Source organism: Glycine soja, chromosome 15 (genome assembly GCF_004193775.1).
Source record: "Glycine soja cultivar W05 chromosome 15, ASM419377v2, whole genome shotgun sequence".
Classification (NCBI taxonomy): domain Eukaryota; kingdom Viridiplantae; phylum Streptophyta; class Magnoliopsida; order Fabales; family Fabaceae; genus Glycine; species Glycine soja.
Window position 1 is genome coordinate 8,759,236 of NC_041016.1, and position 24,102 is coordinate 8,783,337.

The following is a 24,102-nucleotide window of genomic DNA, read 5'->3' on the forward strand; positions in this document are numbered from 1 at the left end:
AAAAATTAATAAGTTTAAGATTTCAAAAATTTAGAAATAAATGATATGTTACGAAACCACCCGTCACAAAAAAGGTGTAACATAAAATCTCACATTGAAAAATAAGAATTCCAATTTATAGCACGAGTTGATTGTATATTGATAGACATAGTTTAATACAAGTATAATTTTTTAGTCTAAATTACATTTGCATATTTGATAAATTTTTTTACATTACTTTTATCCTGTTAACGTCGATAACTAAAATTAATTTAAATGTGAATAAACAAAATTATCCTAACATCTTTGTTATACTCATCTCCTGTATTTTTTTTTTAAAATTGCATCTGATATCCCTCCCTTTATTTACATTACTTTTAGCCTCCTTATTAACTAACGTGAATTGAAACATGTGAGAAGACAAAATTTTCCTAATACCTTTGTTAAATACTCAATAACAAAACAATTTTTTCTTTAATATTTGACTCTTACTTCATTGTTGCTAACACTTGAAGAAGATTTGCTAACACTTGAAAAAGATGTAACTCTTAATTGAGACATTATATCAAATACCTAGCCATCAAAATAAATATTTCAAAGAAAGGAGTTAAAAACACAAATACAGGAGCAAAACACTAAAATTTAAAGTAAATGACCATATTCAATCAGTAAACATTGCTAGAAATACATCCAATAAAAACACAACAACCAAATGACCCAACATGCACAAAAAAAGTTGAATTAAAAAAAGAAGAAGAAAGAGGAAATGTATTAACACATGCATATCAATAAGGTGAATTCACGTCCAACAAAAAACTAGGTTCAAGTCCAATTAGAGAAAAAAGAAAAAGAAGGAAGAGTGTTAAAATATGTTCAGGTTGAAAACAATGTCATGTCTTTTATGAAGTTAAAGAGAAAGAATATGAAAATATTTTATGCATAAATTTTCATTAAAAATCATGTGACCAACATGTGTGTGTCGGATACAATTTGAAAAAAAAAAAACACATGAGGTGCAAGTATAATTTACTCAGTTTTTTTTAGGATTATTTTTTTATTCAATAGATAGTTGTTTTGAACATTTTAATAATAGAATCAAAATAATAGTTAATTGTGATTTTATATCCCAATTATTTTGAAAAATCAAGTAAAATATAAAATTATACTAATTCTCAGTATGAAAGAATTAAAATTAAAATAATTCTAAATTCAACGGCCATATATCCTATTGAACACTAAAGAGTCTAATTCTCCTTATGTACAGTTTTCTTTAGGGTTTCTTTGGAATCATATAAGGGGAAAATGAGAATATATGAGTAAATAAAAATATATCTATATATGATACTTAATGATGAGGTTTCTTCCCTTTCCTTTCAGCAAAAATGAGAAGAAGAAAAAATGAAATTTTTTCATTCGTTATTGCTTTTCCTAAACTCTGTAGATTCCTATCATTAAAAAAATATATATGCCCTTTCTTTACTGGTGGCTAAAATATATGTTCTTTCGCTTCCCCTTATTCAAGGGGTATGCTCACCGAGCCCAAGCAAATGTATGCTGCAGCTTTGTAATTGGTAGCACATATTCAAAAACTGACGTGTGACTTACGGCTATCCTGCATTTCAGTGAAGTGTTCAATATATTATCAAGTTCAGTCACTAGGCCCAGCCAGAAAGAGGACACACAACACAATCATCATAACATGAAATAGGTCCAAAGCTAAGCCATCCAACTGGTCCTAAAGCAAATACTTGGTAAACTTTGAGCAACAAAAGAAAATGTCCCCCCAACATTAGGGGGGTTTCCTATCTGTTTTTGTAAATAACAGTACCTCACGTCTAGAAGCCCCTAATAAAACTGGATCCCTTCCATGCAGCATTTAGCCAGCAATGACTAATCGCATGAAGCAGCAATTTGCTAAAATTTCTGTATGACAACTGAATTTGCCAGTCCTGCCTGCTCTATAGTCTGAGTTTCATCAGCTAGAATCTTTGGGGGGAAACCCATCAACTGAAGTTGATAATTCTGCCGACCCCCAGGTCTAGATGCATCAATGAAGGCACGAATGTCGCTGATTGTGTGGTGGTAATTAAAATGTGATATCAAGCGGGTTCCGTCAGCCAACCTGAGTTGTATTGAGGTTGATGGCAATGATTGATCAACTACCAGGCCAGCAGAAGGAGTTGGTGCTGTGTTGGGAGGTGTTGAGGCAGCAGGAGGGTCAGGAGCCATTGATGTAGAGCTGCTTCCAAGAGTTCTTCCCACTCCCTGAAATGCAACATGCTGCTTTTCGGGTTCCTGTACGCACAAAAAAATGCACTTATAATTTACACATTGGACATGTATGATTTCAGATATAAGTAATTATGCATAAATGATCTGGATTGCATTTCAAAATCCAAAGCATCAAAAGCTCCAAAACTAATAAACGATGCTACCTAAGACCTTGTTTAGATATACTTCTTCATAAGCACTTACAGGAGAAGAAAATAAGAAGATAAAATGTATTGAGCTTCTCCATAAGCTTAAATCAACTTATGCACGTTAAATTTTAGCTTATGCAAGAAGCTCAATCCATTTTTCCTTCATTTTTCTTTTTCTATATGTGCTTATACAAAAGTTTGTCCAAACAAGGTCTAAGTTCATCCTGCTTTAATTGTAAAATTGAACAGAGACAAACCAAATAACTCAAACAGAAAACTCACACGATAGTTCTCATTCCTCCGTATGAGATTAACATTAACAGATGACCTCCTATCTTCAGGCTCAAGCTCTTTGGGACACTCAGATTTTTTTATGCTCTGCATTAAAAAAATAGAAAATATCATTAAGCACAATGGAATCATTTTACATATTGAATAAGAAAGTAATAATAGCCCAAACACATTTCTGGGGAAGCATTCTTACATGGTCTCGAAAATAGATTATGAAACCAACTCACAAAACACTTATATAACAAAATATGCTGGATTGCAGAAAGGATTTAAATAAAAAGTGAAGTTATAAGTGAAAGTTAAGATGCTCCATTATTTTCTGAACAACATTTACCAAATGCAAAATCTCTATCTTCTAATATCAGAGCATTTGCCTTTTCAGGAAGGCAACCTCATTACTTCCAAATTATTTTACCCTCAAATCCACTAATGGAATCAGAATCTTAATACCATCACCTCTAAAAATGAGGCATTTTCAGGATCGTCCAAACTCCTCAATGGTCCATCATTTACAGTGAAACCATTACTCCAGAAAACAATGTTATGAACAACAGCCTCAGGTTGCTGATTATTAGTAGATCGTGTAGTTTCCCCCGAGAGTAACCTGCCAGTTCCAGTAAAGCTAGTTGACCTTGGAGGCTCCTGAAGCTGATCAAGAGGCCTTTCAACAGCCCCAAGTTGCCTAGCTTGATTGAAAATTTCATCCACATCATTTCCCTTTGAAGGATCCTGGACAAGCATTCCACTGGAGATATAATGTGCAATGGTTAAATACTCAGTAGAAAAGAATCAAACTATAAAACTAACTGGACATAGACGTGTGCATCCATAAATCATTAGAAAAATTAGAAACACCAGAAATTTTAATATCAAAATGTCAAACACTTTCAATCAAGGTAGTCAAAAGTGATATTTCACTGAGTATAAGGTGCTTGAGGTTCTAGAAAAGTAGAGCATAGAAGTGAAGCATATGGCTGCGTATGGAAATTCTGAAGAGGATGAAGTGGAGTGGTTTGGAATTGGATGAAGGGAAAGGTACAACTCTATTTTTTGAAATTTTTAAAGAGGTAATGTTGGGGAGCCCCTTTCCTTTTTTGGAAGTAAAAAACCTGAGTGGAGTAGATTACAAACTTATCTTCTAGAATTGCTCTTATAAGTTATAATAACCTACTAGTAGCAAAAAGGTTAAGGTGTTGGGTTAAAATTGTATATGACTATTTAAAATATTAGTGTTCCATTGAAAATCCTCTAAATTGGAGAGTACGGAAATTTCAAGAGTTTGACTGGCAAGGAATAGTTTGTGTCCCATCCTTAAGCATTCCACCACATTAACTTAAAAAGTAAAAACTCTTTAAAATGGGTTGAGTATCGTTTTTTCATTCTGCTCCATCCATCTAAACACAGCTTAAAAGTGAATATTTTACATACTAAATAAAAATATCATAACAAAATTTAGATATATAGTTACCCCTATCTAAAATTTACTCAAGTCGTTATGCACTTCAAAGCCTATCAAAATACAGAAGCATTGCTATTAAACCTAAGAAGAAAAAACAGAGTGCTTATTGGGGTTTCAAAAGCCCAACACCTATACCAGAAAAGAAAAAAAAGAAACAACCCAAATTTAAGCAAAATAGCTTCAAAGTAAAAGTTCAAAACCTCTCATAAAAAGCATGATTTTATTGTTTTTAATGCCTCAAGATAAGTTTTCAAATGCTTTCAATCCTTCAACCCAAAAATGAGTTTGACAAAAATCTAAAAGCACATTGCATAAGTATGAAATCTAAACACTAATTTCTGTTTGAGAAAGCTTTTTTCTGTAATATCAAGCAGAATGCCAATAAATGTGGCAGGAAAATACGCCCACCAATCAACCCAGGCAAGAACAACCGGGAAGAAAAGGTAGTCAATCAACACACAAAAAAAATCACAGTCTACAATAATAAGAAGATAAAGAAAACAATAACAACACCAAAACATATAATTTAGAAGACAAAATGAAACATACCAGCACGAATTGTAACTCTCATTTCAAATATACATAAACCATGCTAGAATTTTATATAATTGAGGGGAAAAAACTGTTCCAAAAATCAAACTTAGCTCTTTGAGCGGTGGTACGCCTGCACCAGCATTATTTAAGTCAACTTCAATAATCCATACAGTAACAATCGGAAAGGCAATATATTATACAACACATTTATGCATACAAATTGATATGAAGAAGTTGAAAACTAGAAGTTGCTAAAACGTGGAGTTCACGACATCGATAAAGCGTGTTTTAGTTTTGTTTCGAATTTTGTGGTTTTGCATGAGGATTGGGCTGGATTAGTGTTGAAGCATCACATAGAATGTAAGAATTGAATTGGATTGGGGGAAAGAAGAGAACCTCTTTTCGCCGCCGGTGTAGTACTCCTGAGGGCCATCGGAGTCGCTGTCGGAATCGGCGGAGGGACGGTTCAGATCGGAGAGGGTGCGAATTCTGCCGGCTCGGCTGCTCGACGCCTTCTTGTTGTCCCGTGACGCCATGTCGAATAAGATTTCACAAAACGCAACACAGAGAGAGAGAGAGAGAGAGAGAGAGAGAGAGAAGGCACACTACTCACTATAATACTATGTGGTGTCGCTTTAAGAATAAGGCGTTTGGATCCTCTCATGCAGCAATCCTGACTTTACATTTATATCCAACGGTTAACTTAAAATCAAGTCACTAAATGATTAAAATTCATTATTATAATTAATTTGAACCTTGGGATTAATCTAACGGGTCACAAATTAAAATCTCAATTCTAATTTTCAACTTAAATTTAAGAAATATAAAACATATTTAAGCCTATTAATTATATATATAAATAACTTATACATGAAATATTTGATATTTTAAATTATTATTTTTATAAAGAAAGATTAAAATAATATTAAAATAGAAAACCAATCCAATTTGAACAGAGTATTTTAGATTGGATTGAATTTTAATTTAAAATTAAATATATTGGATGAACACATAAGAAAACTATGAGATCAAATATTTTGCCCACAGAAAAGAAAGGATTTGATCGAATATTTTTTATCCCATTCTTCCAAATGTTCAAAACCAATCCATAAATATTCTTAATAAAATAATGAAAAAAAAATATTTTTAATTTCTTTACTTTCAATCAAATATGGTTAAGGCTCCTATATTTTCACATTGATCTGTTTTTTTTTTAATATAGATGATTTTATTAAATAAAAAAGTCTGAAGCCTGATATCCTGGAGTAATTGGGAAGGAACTTCCACAATCCAATAAATGAGTCAAACTGTCAGCAACACTATTAGCTAATCTAGGTGAATAACAAACTATTTTCCGGCGTAGTGAAAGTTGAGTTTAGTTCTAAAACTTTAAAAAGAAAAATATTATACATTACAAATAAACTACTGCATGAAACGCACGAATGCTTACTTGGACCAATGTGCTTTTTTAAAATAAACAATAATTAAAAGAAATTTGAAAACATGAGAATATGTTTTCTCATATATAACCGTTCGTGTGATTTCACGAAATACTATTTCATACGAAATAGTAATTTCCATTTAAAATTTATGTACATTTACTTTTTCCAAACTTTAAAAAACAATAAATTCTTAGAATTGAGAGATTAAGTTCATACAATTTTTAAGTTTGAGAACCAAATTTATTGATAGAAAAATATAGAAACTTTAACCACGTTTCATCAAAAGAATAGAACTAAAGAAAAATTTGTCTTAAAAATTTAATTTTAATTATTATTTTAGTCCTTGAAATTAGAAAGTATGTTTTTTTAGTCCCTAAAATTTAAAATTATTTGTATTAATCCTTGAAATTTTCAAATTGTGTTTTTTAATCCTTTGTTAAGACGATGTTAAGTATATTAATGACGTGACAAACAAAATTCTAATAAGCTATTTCCATGCATTTTAAGTGAAGTGAGGTGGATTATTGATATTTTTCAAAAGTAACAATGTTAGACATCTCTCAGTGTGTGATTGATGTAATTGGTTGATTTCAACGGCGTTTGCGTGGGTTTAAACAATGCTTCTGTGCATTTGGACAATGTGAGAATCGAACAACGTTTGTGTGGTATAATGCATCAATCGAATATTCTGTTTTGGAGGTTCAACGATATTTCACAAGTTGTCCCTATCTTGACGTATTTGGACAACATTGATGCAGATGTGTTAGCATGTTAATTAATTTACGGTTGTTGATTTGGGGTTGTGGTTGTTAATTTATGAATTAGGTTTGTGCCTTAGGGTATAGGAATTTTATTTCCTAAATTGAATTTTTGAAAGTGTGCTTTGCAATTTTCCAAATTTTGGGTTGTATTAAAATTGGGGTTTCTGAAGTGGTTATGTCAAGATAAAGATTTTTTTTAGACCCTAATTCTTCATTTGCTTGGTTAATACAACATGGTTGAATGAACATTCATTGTTGTACTCCATCGTAAAGGGAAATTTAAGTATGGACCTTCCTTGCACTATGATGATCGTGAAGTCATAACATATCATAGTCAAGACATAGATGAATGGTGTTTCTTTGATGTTGTGGGATTGTTGAAGGGTGATGTTTTTGATGGGTCAATGAAATTATGGTGGAAAGCAGAGCATGCTAGCTTTGAAGGCAACCTGGAACCATTTTTGGATAACAATGATGCCATGGAGTTGACCACTTATGCAATTCAAAATAAATGTGAAATGGCTATTTATGTTGAACACCCAGTCACAACACTTGATTATACTCATGAGATGTGCTTTGAAGATGGACAACGTTAGGGTGTGAATGAAGAGGTTGCAGGATATTATAATGAAGAAGCTGTTGAAACTGTTGAAGATGAAGTTGATTGTAATGTTGATGAGGGTGATCATGTGGGTAGAAGTGAGCCAAATTCTGAACCTGGTATGAACCATGGGCAACCTAGTGTGAATGTTGGTGAGTCAAAGTATGCCAAAAATATTTGTCAGCTGACGTAAGCTGGAGTTATTTTTTGACTAACGTTGGTTGAATTTATTTTTTAGTCGATGTTGGCTAGGTTTTTTTATCAACGTCGGCTAGGGTTTGTTTGACAAACACCGACTACGATCTTTTCAAACGACATTGACCAAGACTATTTTTAGTCAACCTCGGCCTAAAAAATTTTAGCAGGCGTTGAAAAAAAAATCTATCCAATATCGGCTAAAAAATAGTTTGGTCAATGTCGACCAATAGAACCTACTTGATATCGGCCGGAAAACATCATTGATCAATGTTAGCTGAAAAATCCCTAATCGAAGTTGGTTAAAAAATAATCATGACCAATGTTGGACAAAAAACCTTACCCAACATTGACTATAAAATAGCCTTGGCTGATATTGACTAAAAAATAGCTCTGACCGATGTCGACCGAAAAAACTCTAGTGGATGTCAACTGTAAAAATCTAGTCGATGTCGACTAAAAATAGTCATGCCCGATGTCGGTCAAAAATACCTAGCTGATGTTAGCAAAAAAACCCTAACCAAATAACTTTGACTGATGTCAACTAGAAAATCCTAGTCGATGTCAGCAAAAAAATTCCTAACTGACACATGCTATGAAAATCTAGTTGACATTAGCCAAAACATCCTAGCTAACATCGGCTGAAAAATAACCTTAGTCAATATTGACTAAAAAATAGATTTAACTGATGTTGTTGACTGGAAAAACTTAGCTGACATCAGCTGAAAATTCCTAACATGTGTCTACTCAAAAGTTAGTCATGACCAATGTCAACAGAAAAAAATCTAACTAACGTCGACCAAAAAAATCATTGATCAACATCAACTAAAAAAATCTAGATGATAACAACTAAAAAAATTCTTGGTCGACGTTAGCAAAAAATTCCCATGACTAAGTGAGAAGATAACCTTAACCATCATCTAAAAAAAACCTTAGTCGATATCAACAAAAAATAACTTTGATTCACATCATAAAAAAAATTATGACCCAAAAAACTGCAACCAACATAAGTGAAAAATAACTTACGAAATCCCACTCTTTTAGACTTTTAGTCAATCAAAATAATTCAAAAAAATAATAAAAATTAAATCTCCTTTCAAATATTCTATCCAAAAAGTTATTTTTATCAAAAATTATTTTAAATTCCTTAAAAAATTAAATTTCTCTACTGAATTATTTCATCCGAACACACTATGAAATTTAAAATTCCTTATCTAAACACAAGATTAATTTAATTGAAATACACTACAATCTAATTCTTTCAACAATAACAATACATAACAGTTAGAATTTAATATCTCTATTTTGTTAGTATAAAAAAGTTATATTATTAATCAATAAAGAACTATCATTATTACGACTTTCAAAATAATTATTATATTTTGAAATTAAATAATTGTATAGAAACCCTTTACTATATTAATTAATGCATATACAGGACAGTAAAAAATTTGCACTGTCAAACTCGGTAAGAGGGGATATAAGAGTTAGTTAAGTAGTGCACATAAATTGTATTAAATTTTCTAATATTCTAATTGGATTTCTAGAGTTAATAAAAAAAAAAAGAGGTGTTAGTCGCTTGAAATCCTATTCCTGCGGCGGAAAGAGCCTGCGAACTTCCTGTTTGCGGCAGCACTATGCAGCGCCTCCTGTCGACTCGTGGCGCATTCTATATATTCTTGCAAAGGTGGAAGCTGTGCTTTTTCGCCTTCTTTAGGAACTTGCCCTCGAATTATCTGTCCATCCATTAATACATGCTTATAAATTAAAAAAAACACTAGTACTATTTTAAGTTGTGCATCACTTTATATAATTAAAATTCCTAATAAATAAATATTTTTAATATATAAATTATATTTTAACCTTACAGTGAACAATTTAAATTGTAAGATAAAATTATTGTTAAATATTAATAATTCCTTTATAGATGAACATAAGAAAAGAGGGTAAGTTAAAAAAGAAAAACTGTTAAGAAGATCAATTATGCAGATAAAGATAAGAAAAACGATAGTTTAAAATAGTTGAGAGAAAAAAAAATTGACTAATTATGAAAGTAACGTGAAATGCACATTAAAAGAGAGATAAAACAAGAACTTTAAAATGTCAAATTAAAAGCATGAAGAAAGTGAGAACACTAGCCTCTAAATTGTGTATTCTAAATTTCTTATTTGTAATGAATATTGAGAGTAGATATCCCTGAACACTAAGACTGGAAATTGAAAAATAAAAAATAATTTTACCTTTGACGCCCACGATCGTTCGGCTTGCTGACAAACATCTCTAATATCTCTTCCAGACATACTGAAATAATTAATAGGAACCGATGAACATAAAAGGACTGATAAAAAATAGAGCAAAACATCTTTTAAGGCAGTGCAAAACAATTTAGAAGTGACTGTAACATAATCGGAGCATGTTGAGGTTTGGAAAAGCCTAATGAATGGTTACATAATTTCAATTATTAAAGAATGTGTCATGGTGAAAGTCAAAATAAGAGGTCAATACATCTATATACTTCCCTCATGTTCTACCTTCTTCCTTTCACTACCCACCAATTTGTAACCGATAACTAAGATGCGGAACTCAAAAGTTAGCCCAACTTACTCTTCTGTAACTCTTGCAAGTTCATCTAGTTCGGGTTTGGACAGGTGCTTTGCATATTTGGATGCGATTTCTTGACGATTCTGATGATCAGGTAAGCCAAAGGCGATCATACTATCAAACCGACTACAAGCAGAAGGAGAAAAAACAGTTAGGATGAGATTCCTGTATGATTGACCGTAAAGTTTGCAAGCTATAAAGCAATTTGCATTCAAGCTCACCTGATTAATGCAGGATCAAGGTCTTCCTTTCTATTTGTGGCAGCAATGACAACTACTTTCTTATCCTGCTCAAAGCCATCTATCTGCAAATTTTGATCCATCCGTCGTCAGTCATATTACATAAAAAAGTAAACTCTCAACATGTTTGATTTAGTTTGGGTGAGTTATTGATAAATAACAGATTTATTCTAGATTTAAGAGTTATCAAGCTTTACTGTCATAATATGAAAGTAAGTTCACCCATTACTTGGATCCAGTAAAAATAAAATATCAATATTATAAAAAAACTAATCCAAACAACCACCAATACTTGACCCACTAGATGGTATCGGTTACTAAAGCAATCAACACTACGGAGCTCTCTCTTAAAAATCAAATCATAAACTAATCTTGAAGAATACATATGATGCTAAATTAGAACTCACAAGCTGAAAATAAGTCTTCATAAGCTCTTCACTATAAAATAAAACTTCTAAAACTCTAGCACACAGTAATTTTCTATAGACAAAAGGTATATAACAAGCCATTCTGTGTATCTTAAAGCAGTAACCAACAAGATTAACCTGTCGCAATAAGACTGACAATATTCTACGTGTAGCTTCATGCATTTCATTGTCACGAGCAGCAGCAAAAGAATCAATCTGTATCCCACAAAAGAAAGAACACAAACAATATGTAAGTTTTATGGAAAACCAATAAGAGGCACATAGAAACTCCTTATCAACATTTCTCATTTTGTTACCTCATCCAGAAATATAATAGCACCATTAGGAAGAGTGTTCGCCAGTGAAAACACTTTCCCCAAAAGACGTTCACTTTTACCGTAGAACTCAGACATTATTGCCTCAAGTGGAACATATAGCAAAGGGACACCCTGCCAAATCAAGTTCATCAGTTTCAGATCACTGCATATTTGAGTGCAATATACAAAATTCTACTTGATTTACCCAACATAATGTATACTATATTGCAGAATAATGCAAGAATCAATTAATTATATTAAACCAAACTCAAAACCATAAGCGTTGTTATTCAAGCTAGCATACAAAGATACAGAATTGCCATTTATGAGGCCATATTAAATTTACACCAGAGCTCACAAGAGTTTAACACACAGAAAATCACAATCTGAAAGCACACAGAACAGCCACACAAACTAAACTATGTAGAACGAAAATATATACACACAGAATAAGGATATATAGTAATACTATTATACTAATCACCAATTAATCAATATATGAAGCAATTTTCCCCGAAAAACACAAGACCCTACTTCCTGGCAAGTGACAGGTAAACATCCAATTAATTTACATGCAAGTGGAACATATCCAGTGTACCCCACTTTATATCATACATAACGTCCTTGAATGTTGCTTCAAGAATAGCTATAATGTGTGTTTTTTTTTTCATTGGTAGAGGATAATGCAGGATACTCAGATACCAATTCAAAAATAAAGCAAAGGGGAAAACTAAAACATTTAAAAGCCACATACCGCTTGATTGGCAATAACACGAGCACAGGAAGTTTTCCCTGTACCTGAAACCATAAAATTGTACCATTCAAACATCACATATAATGTGAATAATGAAAATAAAGGTTTGTACTGTTGGCGCCTAGTAACTTCATATTAAATTGAAATTCCAATTTCAAAGAATCAGTTCAACAGAAGTCTCTTGTTAAAACAGTGGCTATGAAATAACAGTAGCTCAAACTTTGGAGATCATAGGTATATTTGATATGCCAAAAGTGCACATAAAGGAAATGATTGTTAGAATATATGAAAATATCTCAAAAGTATCTTAGATTATCCTTCAGGATTAGTTTTTTTATTTCCCATTATCTCTTAGGATTGGTTGTCATATTTTCTTATGATTTATTATCCAAATTAATTAGGATTACAGAGTGCAGAGTGTAGACACATTTTCTCCACACATTTCCATATTCTATTGAGTGTGGTGGTGTGCTACAGTCAGTTTCCAGCCACTCTCAACAACATCTGACTTGCAAAGCCCTGCTCATTTTTTTTTAATCAGCAAAAGTAATGTATATATATTATAGGATGAGTACCAGTGGTACTAGAATTACAAGGTGATATGAAATAGTCTAGTGGTTCCACTGGTCAGGCTATTTTCAGACTGATGTGGTCCACCCTATTCAAAATGAATACAGCAACAGTACCCCACAGCTAGTGAGCCCTCCTAATCTTAGTACCCCACAGCTAGTGAGCCCTCCTAATCTACAGAAAAACCTATTGTTAGGTTGGTAGACCAATAGTTAAAGTGCATTGTAAAGTCTTTCTCCGATGCTTGAAGCCAAGTCCATAGCAAAAACAGTGCATCATCCATCAGCTTAGTAGCGTTGAATGATTTATTCGAGAAGATGATCTTATTCCTATGCTGCCAAATTGTCCACATTAGAGCTACCCACCAACACTTCCACCTATTGTTTCGTTTCCCACCATTCATCCCGATTTGGTGCTGCAAAAAGTGGTGCCTAGGGATTATGGAAAAGGCCCCCAATATTCCAGTCCACGATAAGGATTCCCACCATAAAGCTAGAGATTTGTTGCAGTTGAAAAATAAATGGGCTGCATCCTCCAGCTGATTTCTGCAAAAAGGGCATATGTTGTCATTTATCTCTATTTGCCTCCTTCCCAGGTTAGACTTAGTCAGCAATCGATCTTTGATTAGACTCCAAGCAAAGATTGTAGCTTTGGCTGGGATTTTTAGTTTCCATAGGTTCTGAAGCGCTTCATCCAGATTTGCCTCCACTGAACATTCTTGTAGCAGGTTATAGGCACTCCTAGTAGAGTAAAATCCATTAGGCTCAGCTTTCCACATCCAGCAATCTGCTGTATGTCGCTGGATTGCAATCTGAGAGATGTCTTCCATAAAACCTACAGCGGATGCGATTTCATTATCAAACAAAGGCCTTCTCCAAGAAAGGTTCCATTCCCATGCTGAATCATTGAAACTTCCCACCTGCTGGATGAGTTTATGTTGCTGGAGAGATATCCGATACAGCCTTGGGTATTTCAGCTTTAGAGCTTCACCATGTCCAGACCAGGAATCCTCCCAGAATTTAATTTTATCCCCACACCCCACCCTCCAAGTTGTACCATCTTGGAGGATAGTATTCAGCTGTTGGTCATGTGTCACCTCCATTAAATCTTGCCACCAAACTGACTTGTTCCCTCTAATACCTTCCACCATTGATCTCCATCCACCATACTTGGAATCCAATATCTTGGACCATAACTTGTTGCTTTGCTGAAGCATCTCCCACCTCCATTTTCCAAGTAATGCCTTGTTGAAAGCCCTTATGTCTTTTATACCCAAACCCCCTTTTTCTTTTGGAAGGCAAACTGTTTTCCATTTCACCCATGGTATCTTTCGATGCTCCAATCCACCTCCCCATAAGAAACTACGCTGGATTCGGATCAGCTTATCCGCTACTTTTCCGGGCAACCTGAAAAAAGAGAAAAAATAGATAGGGATAGAGGATAATGTAGATTGTATAAGGGTCACTCTCCCCCCAAATGATAAGTGTCTTTGTTTCCATCTAGCTAATTTTCTCTCACACTTCCTAATGACTAGATCCCACAGCTCGCCACGCCTTGGGTTTGCTTCAATGGGAATACCCAAATATGTGAAAGGCAGCGAAAAAATTCTGCAGTTCAAAAATTCAGCAGCTTCTCTACTCCACTGGTCAGATTTACCCACTACACCAAAATAGCTTTTTGCAAAATTTATTTTAAGACCAGAAGCTAGTTCAAATCCCCTCAAGATCGTTTTGATGACCCTGACATTTTGCATGGTAGGCTCCCCGAAAAATACTGTATCATCAACATATTGAAGAATGCTTACTGGTACGCTGTCTTTGTCAACCAAAAATTCAGAGAAAAGCTCTTACTTACTGCTTGTCTCATTAGACCGGTTAGACCTTCCGCTACAATGTTAAATAGCAAAGGTGCTAACGGGTCACCCTGTCTAAGACCTCTATGAGGGATAAATTCAGAAGTGGGGCTCCCGTTTACCAGTACCGAAATCGAGGCAGATTTGAGGCAACCTTGGATCCAGCATATCCATTTATTGCAGAACCCCATTCTGGACATCATATAAGTTAGAAAGTCCCAGGAGACCGCGTCATAAGCTCTCTCAAAATCCACTTTAAACACCAGACATGGCTTTTGCCCCCTTCTTGCTTCCTCCACCACTTCATTTGCAATGATAACACTATGCAGCAGCTGTCTGCCATCTATGACAGATTGTCTTTCATCGATGATGGATGACAAGACTTTCTTCAGCCTATTTGATAGGAGCTTAGCCACAATCTTGTATATGCATCCGATAAGCGAAATAGGTCTGAAATCATTGAGGGTTTGAGGGTCAGGCACCTTAGGTAGTAAGGTGATGAAGGATGCATTGCTTCCCTTTGGGAAAATCCTAGTTGTGTGGAATTCATCAAGCAAAGCCCTGCTCATATACCCAATCTGCACTTGGTTCATCGTCTTTGGGTCTCGTGCACCCTTGTTTGAGGTTTCTATGGCGGTTTGGCACTATTCCTCTCTCCTCTTGTTGACCCATGAACTCCTCTGCACAAACCTGCCCTCTTCGGTATGAATCATACTTTATGGGAACAAAGAAATTGGCTTAGCTTTGCGGCTTTGCCAAAGATATGAGCCTGGCACCACAGCTTTCCCAGAAGTATCAGCTGGCCCCATGACAGTAGTAGAGATTCTACATTTTAGTTTTTCGTAAATGGTTTATTTTTAACAAGTTTAAAGCTCAGTAAGCTTTAACAGTAGAAATGAAAATATCTTGCCATATTTTAGAATAACTTAGATTATCATTTAGGAATAATTTCCCTCTTTTCCATTATTTCTTATGATTGATTATCATATATTTCCTTATCTTGTGATTTGTTTCCCTAATTAGTTAGGATAATGATTAGTATAACAAACAGCTAGTGATATAGATTTTAAGAACACACATCAATACATTGTAATACATTTCATTAAGTAAAGTCTATTTTCTCTCAACCTCCTCCCCTTCTATACCTAAAACCTCATAATTTCATCAATAACTACACATTGTATTTATGTCCAACCCATGTACAAAGAGATATATAAATAGTAAGATGATAATTAAATTAACTGAAAAATTAAAGTTTCCTAATTGTACCCCACTTCATAACAATTAAAGAAGCCAGGTGGTCATTTTAAAGCTAGACTAATAATATTTTCAAGAGACATGTTATTGAATGAAATCCTAATATTTTTTAATCTATTACATATGATTGGTATAAAAGTTGCAAAATCTTCAACATGATCAGACAAGTGTGCCATTTATGCAATAATTAGTGCCCTTTTCAATAATGGAAAATGTTCTTTAAATAAATTAAGGAAAAACATTGTTCCTTCAATGTAGATGTTTCACATTCTTGTTTGAAAGGAAAGAATTTGTTCTTAACACCAAGTTATCAACAGTTGGTGGTTTTTTTCCAAGTTCAAACTTGGAGAAAATGGTTTTCCATTCACCAAAAAAAAAAAAAACAAAAAATAGTTTTCCTTTCGAGAAATAATCCTTCCTGGACAGAATTTCTCCCTTTCAATTTATATTTCTTGTGAAAAAGTTAAGGTTTTTTTACAATAGAATGAAAAAAACAGAAAATAGAAAATTTATTCCAAACTAAGCCTAAATGCATCACATTATTATACACAAAACGTATAAAAGAGCCTAAATGACACACCTGGTGGACCTTCAAATAGCACAGCTCGAGGTCTGTTTGACTCAAACTTATGACGAGTCCCTCGAGCAATATCATCATATACTTCAGGACTATGCAAAGCCAATAGTATCGTATCTTCTACCACTCTACAAAATACAACAAAAATAAAGATTTAAGTAAATTTACTTTCATGCATAATGATAAATGAAAGCTGTATACACGTGTTAACAGATGATACTAGGTGTTATAACTTGGAAGTATATATTATACAAAAGGGAAAAGCAATTAAAAAATATAGTGTTAAAATGCTCTAATGAGATATAGAGACCACACAAAACATATATGGATAACCAAATTGGTTGGAATGACTGACAAACCTCTCATTCCCTTCAAATACTAGAATCTAATCACGTCAAGGATCATATCAAGCAATATATGAACGCCAACTTGCTACTGAGGTGTCAAAACATAAAATTGAAAATCTTGAGAAAGAAACAATATTTGCTTTCAAAATTAGATAGAGCATTCAGCTAGTAAGAAAATACAAGCCAGATTTCCAGATTTACATACCGTTTTTGATGTTCATAACCAGCAATGTTGTCCCATGATATCTCACCATCATTTGATATACCTACGGGTTCATCAAGTCCATAAATTCTCACTCCCATACCCTCAAGATCAGAAATAGATTTATCTACAGATGGCACCTTTTCAGTCTCTTCCCTCGGTTTTCTTTCCAGGGTGTTTCTTTGTCCCAACTTGTTACCAGCTAATTGTAAAACAGAGACAAAAGCATCAAGCTCTTCAGGACTCAAGTCCCCTTGCTTAATGAATTCAATTTCCTGTAATATTGAGATTTTTCTGCTGAGCAATGACCATTTTTTTCAATGCACAAAAGAACAACAATGTGGAGATCAAATTAAGAAAATTAAAAAAAAATTAAAGACTTACAGCTTTATCTGAACCAATGAGAGAATGAAATATGAGTATACATAGATCTCTATCATCTGCAATTATATCTGTTGAAGACAGATTGTTCCCTTGAATATGTTTTAGTTTTGATGGATGAGTAAGGGTAAGTTGCCAAGCAACGGTGCTGTGGACAGGTTACAAGAAACACCGAGGATTTTAACTAAATTGAGTGCATCACTATGTAAAGGATAAAAACTCAATGTACCATAAGCCATAAACATGCCAGCTAAGTGCTAATCTTCCCTAAATTACGGAAATTGAGAATGAAGTACCTGTCCCAAGCTCGTAATAACATGTCTGAACCACCACCATGGCCTTCAGCTTTTGTTCCAAGATGTGCAGTAAGATTTGCGATAAGTTGTGAAACTTCACAATTAGGAGGAATTTGAAACTTAATACTGACCTATAATTGTAATTCCAGCATCAGATATAGTTTGACTTTCAATGTGAGTGAAGAAAAAGAGAGGTTGAAGTTGAACCTTTTGGCCTTTAACGGAAACAGTGAAGCGAGGATAAGAGCCATATCGAATTCCTCTACTTCTAAGCAACTCCTCAATTCGCTCACGTTCCTTCTTAGCACTTTCTTGGACATCAACAGCACCATTATCCGCATATGCAGCTTCCACGAATCCCGTCCCAAATATACCAGCTAAGACAACCGGAAGCAACGAATAATCCTCGCGCAAAACTCTGGAACTCGAAACAGAGGAAGAGGTAGACCAAGAAGACGCAAATTCTAAACACAAAAATGAATCACGAAGCATTCATAACAGAAATTCAATTTTAGAAAGAAAAACAACCGAAGTGGAACATGGAAATTGAAAGAAAGAGGAACGTACTGGGAAAGGAAGAAGGAGGTGAGGAGCGAGAAGCTAGGGTTTGGAAAGAGGAAAATGAACGCCAATGCCAACGCCACGTTCGAGCTGACCTGGCCAAACGCTCCATTGTAGTGTGTTGATACGCACTGCTGTGTTTCGTTCTCTCTAAGTCGGTCTGGATTCACAGCGTCACTCGCCTGCCGTCAAGCCTCCCTTCGTTCCCCAGCTTTCCCGCTTTATATAGAAAGAGAAGAGAAGGACCGCCTAAACTTAAGGCCGACCCAACGAACCCTCGTAATAGGGTCAAAATTGAGTAAATTTTTTGTTACTAATTTGTTAATCATATGGTAATATTTTGATATTATTATAATTACTTAAATAACGTTTTGTGGTTATTTTTATTTCATTTCTCTTAAAATAAATTTAATTATTTAAATCCGATTGACTTAAAAGAAATGTCCATATTTAATGTTTGATTTACCTTGATTTACATTCCTATTATATTATTTGCAATTTCCAACATCAAAGAGTTATTATTGTTAACTAATTAGGTAACAAGCCAAATTTAACATATTTTCTAAATAATAATAATAATAATAACTACTGAAATATATATCTTTTACTAGAAGAAGGATTTATATTAACGGTTTTTAAAGTTCAATTCCTCTTGTGCATTCAACAAATCTAATTTGGATGGGTCTATCTTTGGCTTTCCAGATTCCATAGAAGATTAGACTCTACACTTGATGGTAGGCACTCCTTATGAAAACGAAAGAAAAATAATAAAGTAATGGTAAGAGAAGATAAATAAATTAAAATATTAAAGTCAGCTTAATGGTAAGAAAGTTTGCACTTTGAATAATTTGCATGAAGTCTAAGAGAAAAATAATAATAATAAAGTAATGGTTTCAAGTTGCAGAATTGATTTTGAATCAAAAATTAATTTTAGATAATTTTTTATATGTTTGATTTCACTTTTAACAAAAATTCAAAATTAATTTTGTTTCATAATTGATTCTGAATTAAAATAATTTTAAATAATTTTTGCATTGAATAAAATAATTTATACTGAATTTTACTTTAAAATTAAATCTAACCAAAATCATTCAATCATAAATCATATTACTTCAAAATCAATTCTATCAAATTCATGCAAACACACATTAAGATTTAAACCTCATTTTAGCTTTTCAAACACAACAATATATATATATATATATATATATATATATATATATATATCATTTTAGATTATTGTCACCTATCATGCAAAAAAAAAAGGATTTAAATAAAGAAGCAAAAAATAACAGAGACACAATATCATGCATATATTATAAGAACTTAACTTATTTTAACCATTATAATTTGTTTAAATATTACATGTATGTGTTAATTTTTTTTTTACTTTTTTATTTTTCAATTTTATAACTGTAGCAGTAAAACATATTTTGTAGGAGGAAAACTTCAAAAGAATTCAATGCAGGAAAAGAAAAGGAGAATAATAAATTGTATAAAAAGTTGAGACCTGCCTAATTCTTAAACAATGTTATTATACATAAAAATTATACATGATGTTTTGAATTAAATCTTAAATCTCAAATAAAATTTATATATATATATATATATATATATATATATATATATATATATATATATATATATATTATAGATTGTCATACAAATAAAATTTTCATTTTTATAATATTTATTATAAAATTTTGGTTCAGATAATTTAATTAGAAATATAAAAAAAATTATATTCAAAATAAATAAACTCTCTAATGATTAACAAGCCATAAATCAAAACTAATATTTGAATATTTGCAAGTATTTAGTAGGTTGATAAGGCCCTCATTTATAGGACCTCTGTTGGGCCTAGTATTGCAAGGTCCATGCAGATAACAGGAAAAACTGCACATTTCTTCGATTGCTTCTGCCTATTCCTATCTGGCTATAACTCATAACAATGATAGAAACACAACCATGAAATACAATAATTTTCAAAAGAAAAATAAAAACTCTTCAATCTACAGACTCGTATTGAAACCTTACTTAAACGAATGGTAGAGTTGGGACCTTGCAAGATGGTTTTATATTACGGGCCACATGCACTTTGCCTCAAAGTGCTGCTGCTTCCTCAAATTGTTATTTTTAAGCACTTCGAGTTCGTCCAATTACACGTGACTCTTAGCTTCCCTTGCTCAGCCAAGCACCAAAGATTTGAAGCTTTGAATCTGGACGAGGGCTCTGACAAAGAGAGAAATCTATACCTCCAAGACTAAATAAATTACACTAATATACTTGTCCAATTCAGTATCCAATGAACTACAAACTAAACATGTATGCCCACATGTGTTTGAAACTCCTACTTATGTGATAGATACGATTAGATTCAAATACGAGTTTATTTTAAATAATGAAAAGATTGCGATTTCATCTTTCAAAACGTTGGAAAAACCGTATATAGGTTTTGTCAAAAAGCTACTTTCGGCACTTGACCTCAATTTTTTTTTGTTTTAAATCTCGATATTTATAAGTTATTATGAAATTTCATAAATTCAAATTGAGTTTGATAAATTTGTGTTCTAGAAAAATAGTTGCAAGCAATAAAATCCAGTTAAATATAGGAAAATAAAAATAGTTGAGAAATTGGTTGGTGAAATTGTGAACTCTTTCTCCATTCAAAAATCAGCAGAAGGAAATTGAATTGTTTAAGACTTTGACTATTTAAGATTCAATGAAACATGGATAAGAGCGGTCCCATTTAATTTACAGTATTGGTTGAATATGTAGCTAAACAGCATGGAAAAAAGTACATTCATGTTAGAAAAAAATAACGATGTACTTTCTAAACAAGAAAGTGACATTTTCCTCTATTACACATCAACGGTACGATAAAAAGAAGATAAGTGAGAAGTTTTATCTTATTAAATTGATTAATTGGTGAAAAATATTTAATGTTACATCTAATATCTAACAAACATTTCTCTTTGATGAAGACAAAGGACGAAGAAAGGTGTCATAAAGCCCGTAATCATCTTCAACGGATGCTTATAAATAACAACGTGTTTAGAGCCAAGATAAGACTTTAGATGAACTTACTATCTTGTATTAAAACGTTATCTTCTCTTCCTCTAAGTGCAAAACTTTGAGTGAAACAACAAGACTTACATAAAACTTGTACATTTGTCTGAGTGATCATAAAACAATTTGTGAATTTGACCTTATTAATTAACCTTTTCTTTCCAATCCTAAGGAGATTGTGTTCAAAGAATAACTAGTGTTTTGCATGGAGAAATAAGTTAAAAAATACTCAATTGTTAAGCTTGAAGAGGCCTGTTGAAAGGAATACTTGTAACCTGATTGTGGTTGGTAAAATCTTAGTGGTAAAATCAAGGATGAGATGTTATCTCGAGTTGGAGATGAGTGAGTATAAAAAATTTGATGTTTTGATTTCTTTATCTCTCTCGTCTTGTGTTTTAAAACTATGTTTTCTTTAAAATGTATTTGTTTTTTTTATAAGTCGTAAACATTGTATTTAAAAGAGATAAAAACTTGTGTTTTCATTAAGTTTGTTTATATTGTCTATTTGATTAGATTATAGACTCTCTCCAAAAATTTATTAAAACACATTTTATTAAGAAAAATAAAGCTCTTAAAACATAATTCAACCCTTCTTCACTTATTTTTCTGTCATTTGTAACTTCTAATGGTACAAATAATCCACTTATCTCTAACGATAAGGGATAAGGGATAGATATGCAACTTATCTCTAATAATAAGGTATAGATATTCAAGTTATCTCTAATAATAAAATCAAACATACCATAAATACCTCAAATCAACTTATATAAGATATGTTATTGCCTTGAACATTGGAGTTCTTTTAGTTGACATCCTACCATTTTGAACCACAAAGAGCTACATTGGAGAACCAATTTATTTCTAATACACCTCAAGGTGTGTTCACCATCTTTTGGGCATGCAAAGAAGAAACAACGAATAAGAGATGACATAGCAATTTTCAAACTAAGATGGGGACAACATTTATGTTATCACTGGGTACATATGTTTGGTTTTACTTTTGGTGCATTTTGATTATTTGGCATTTTCGCTGTGGATGTGGTGAAAATAGTTATTAACCATTTCTTGTTCATCTATTGGACACACATTTTAAGGCAACCCCAAAGAGATTACAACTAAGGAGGGTTAGGAATAACTTTAAACGGCTCTCCAACACCAACTGGCCTAACTAACTCCACTTTACCCACAATGCTAAGAATACCGTCCCTCCTAAAAGTCAATCTTGTCTTCAGGGTTGAAAGCAGCCAACTGATAACAGAGATTTCAGGTTACTGTTTCCCCCAAAATCTACTTGTGGAGTAATACATTTTTTCTGATAAAAAAAAATATTCAACCTAATTAGCATTCAGTTCTGGTAACAATATGTCTTTCGTAATTTGAGAGTAAAATTACAACCAGCACCGTGGGATCTAAAAAATTTTATGCGGTTAAGGATGAAAGTGAGGTACAAACAAATAAAATATAAAGCATGTCCTATTATACTATTACAAAGACGTATATGTTACCAAAATAAATAAAATATCCAATATTATACAAACCAACAAAACTCAATAATACCTGTTCTATCGCATTCAAAAGCTGAGAATGAAATTAGAACCATTAGTATCCTAGGATTCTCAATTTATGCGGTTAAGGAGGAAGGCGAAGGCAAGTGAAACAAATATATTTCTAAAAGAAATAAAACATCAATATTATACAATCCAAAATAATTAAAGTCATAATAATATCTTTTAAAATTATTTCACATATTTATTTTAATAATAATTTATTACATAAAGTCATTTTTTATATAATATATTATTCCATTACAATTTTAATATTGTCCTTACCATGGATAGCAAAACCTTGCTTGCGGTGTTGCTCCTCTTTCGACGGTGGGAGAAGGAGATATACTTACAAAGACACTCCGAATAAAGGCGCAAAGGTAAGAAGACAAGTATCACAATTTGATTAGAGTGAAGTTGGTTACCTGGAATTCTTAGGATTGCTTATATAGCTGTTGGCTAGGTCCATGGTCTAGTTTCTTGAATTAGATATGATAAATTATACATGATAAGATAAGATAGGATCTAATCTTAATATTTCCGTTAATAAAAGTATTCTTTCCCATCTTCCTTATTTACTCTGCCTGATTGGGTGATTTACTCGGCCGACTACCGAACATGAAGGCTCACCGAGTTTGAATAGTATAGATACTTAATTTAAAAACTTTTACTTTATTTTTTCTTTCACCGGAAGCCTTTTCAGAAAATTACCCTACTTGAATACCGGGTTCTATTTTAGCAGCAACAACTTTTTTCTTAATGAAAATAGTTTATAAGGGCTGGTGTCTCTTAATCTAGAACCAATGTTTAATTTTGCGTTTAAGAATGAAGTACTATTTTACTCCCATATGAGCCAATATGATGGAAGGAAGTTTGATTCGGTGTTAAATAAAAGTCCTAGATATCTTTTGGTTATATATAAAAAAAATCTTTTTTTCTTCTTCCTTTTTAGGTTAAGGTACTGTTCCAGGCTTCCAGCAACGACGTGAAAGGCACCCAAACGCCTAACTATCCCACTTATGCCATACCATGAATGACAGCAGAGAAGCAGAAGTGGTTGCTGTCAAAACTGTAAAGAGCATTCATTTCTTTCAACAATCAATAACTATGCCCTTTAGTAAAAGCTTTCTAATGTCTCAACAGAACTACATTAAAAAATCTTTCTCAACAAAACACCTCACTTTCCTTGCGATCCAATTAACCTATAAAATTCGAATTTAAAAAAATTTGAAATTACATTTTTCAAAATTAACTTTACTTTTTCTCCTAATCAAACAGAAAAACAAGTCATCATCGGCATTTGAACAAACACCACACACCTCGGTAGCAATTCGTCATAAATTTTTATTCTGTACTCCTGCGGTTCTTCCTTACGATCTTATAATATAAAACATTAACATAAAAAAACGCAAAGGAAAAATTAAGAGCAGCAAAAAGGTCCACATG

At 32.8% G+C, this 24,102-nt stretch overlaps 2 protein-coding genes across 2 annotated transcripts; both read right to left on the reverse strand.

The window, feature by feature from the left end:
• Positions 1–1,560: 1,560 nt before the first annotated feature.
• On the reverse strand, positions 1,561–5,307 carry LOC114388469 (plant UBX domain-containing protein 4-like). Its single transcript, XM_028348969.1, has 4 exons — positions 5,080–5,307; positions 3,147–3,435; positions 2,682–2,777; positions 1,561–2,274 (listed from the first exon to the last, which is right to left on the reverse strand). Exons 1-4 carry the CDS (start codon positions 5,217–5,219, stop codon positions 1,894–1,896), a joined length of 906 nt encoding a protein of 301 aa, XP_028204770.1. The 5' UTR covers positions 5,220–5,307; the 3' UTR covers positions 1,561–1,893.
• A 3,765-nt stretch (positions 5,308–9,072) lies between these two features.
• LOC114388223 (cell division control protein 48) lies at positions 9,073–18,270 on the reverse strand. Its single transcript, XM_028348594.1, has 13 exons — positions 18,050–18,270; positions 17,690–17,946; positions 17,483–17,613; positions 17,190–17,334; positions 16,809–17,080; positions 16,260–16,384; positions 12,001–12,044; positions 11,247–11,378; positions 11,068–11,145; positions 10,505–10,587; positions 10,287–10,409; positions 9,923–9,983; positions 9,073–9,418 (listed from the first exon to the last, which is right to left on the reverse strand). Exons 1-13 carry the CDS (start codon positions 18,153–18,155, stop codon positions 9,254–9,256), a joined length of 1,722 nt encoding a protein of 573 aa, XP_028204395.1. The 5' UTR covers positions 18,156–18,270; the 3' UTR covers positions 9,073–9,253.
• Between the last annotated feature and the right edge of the window lie 5,832 nt (positions 18,271–24,102).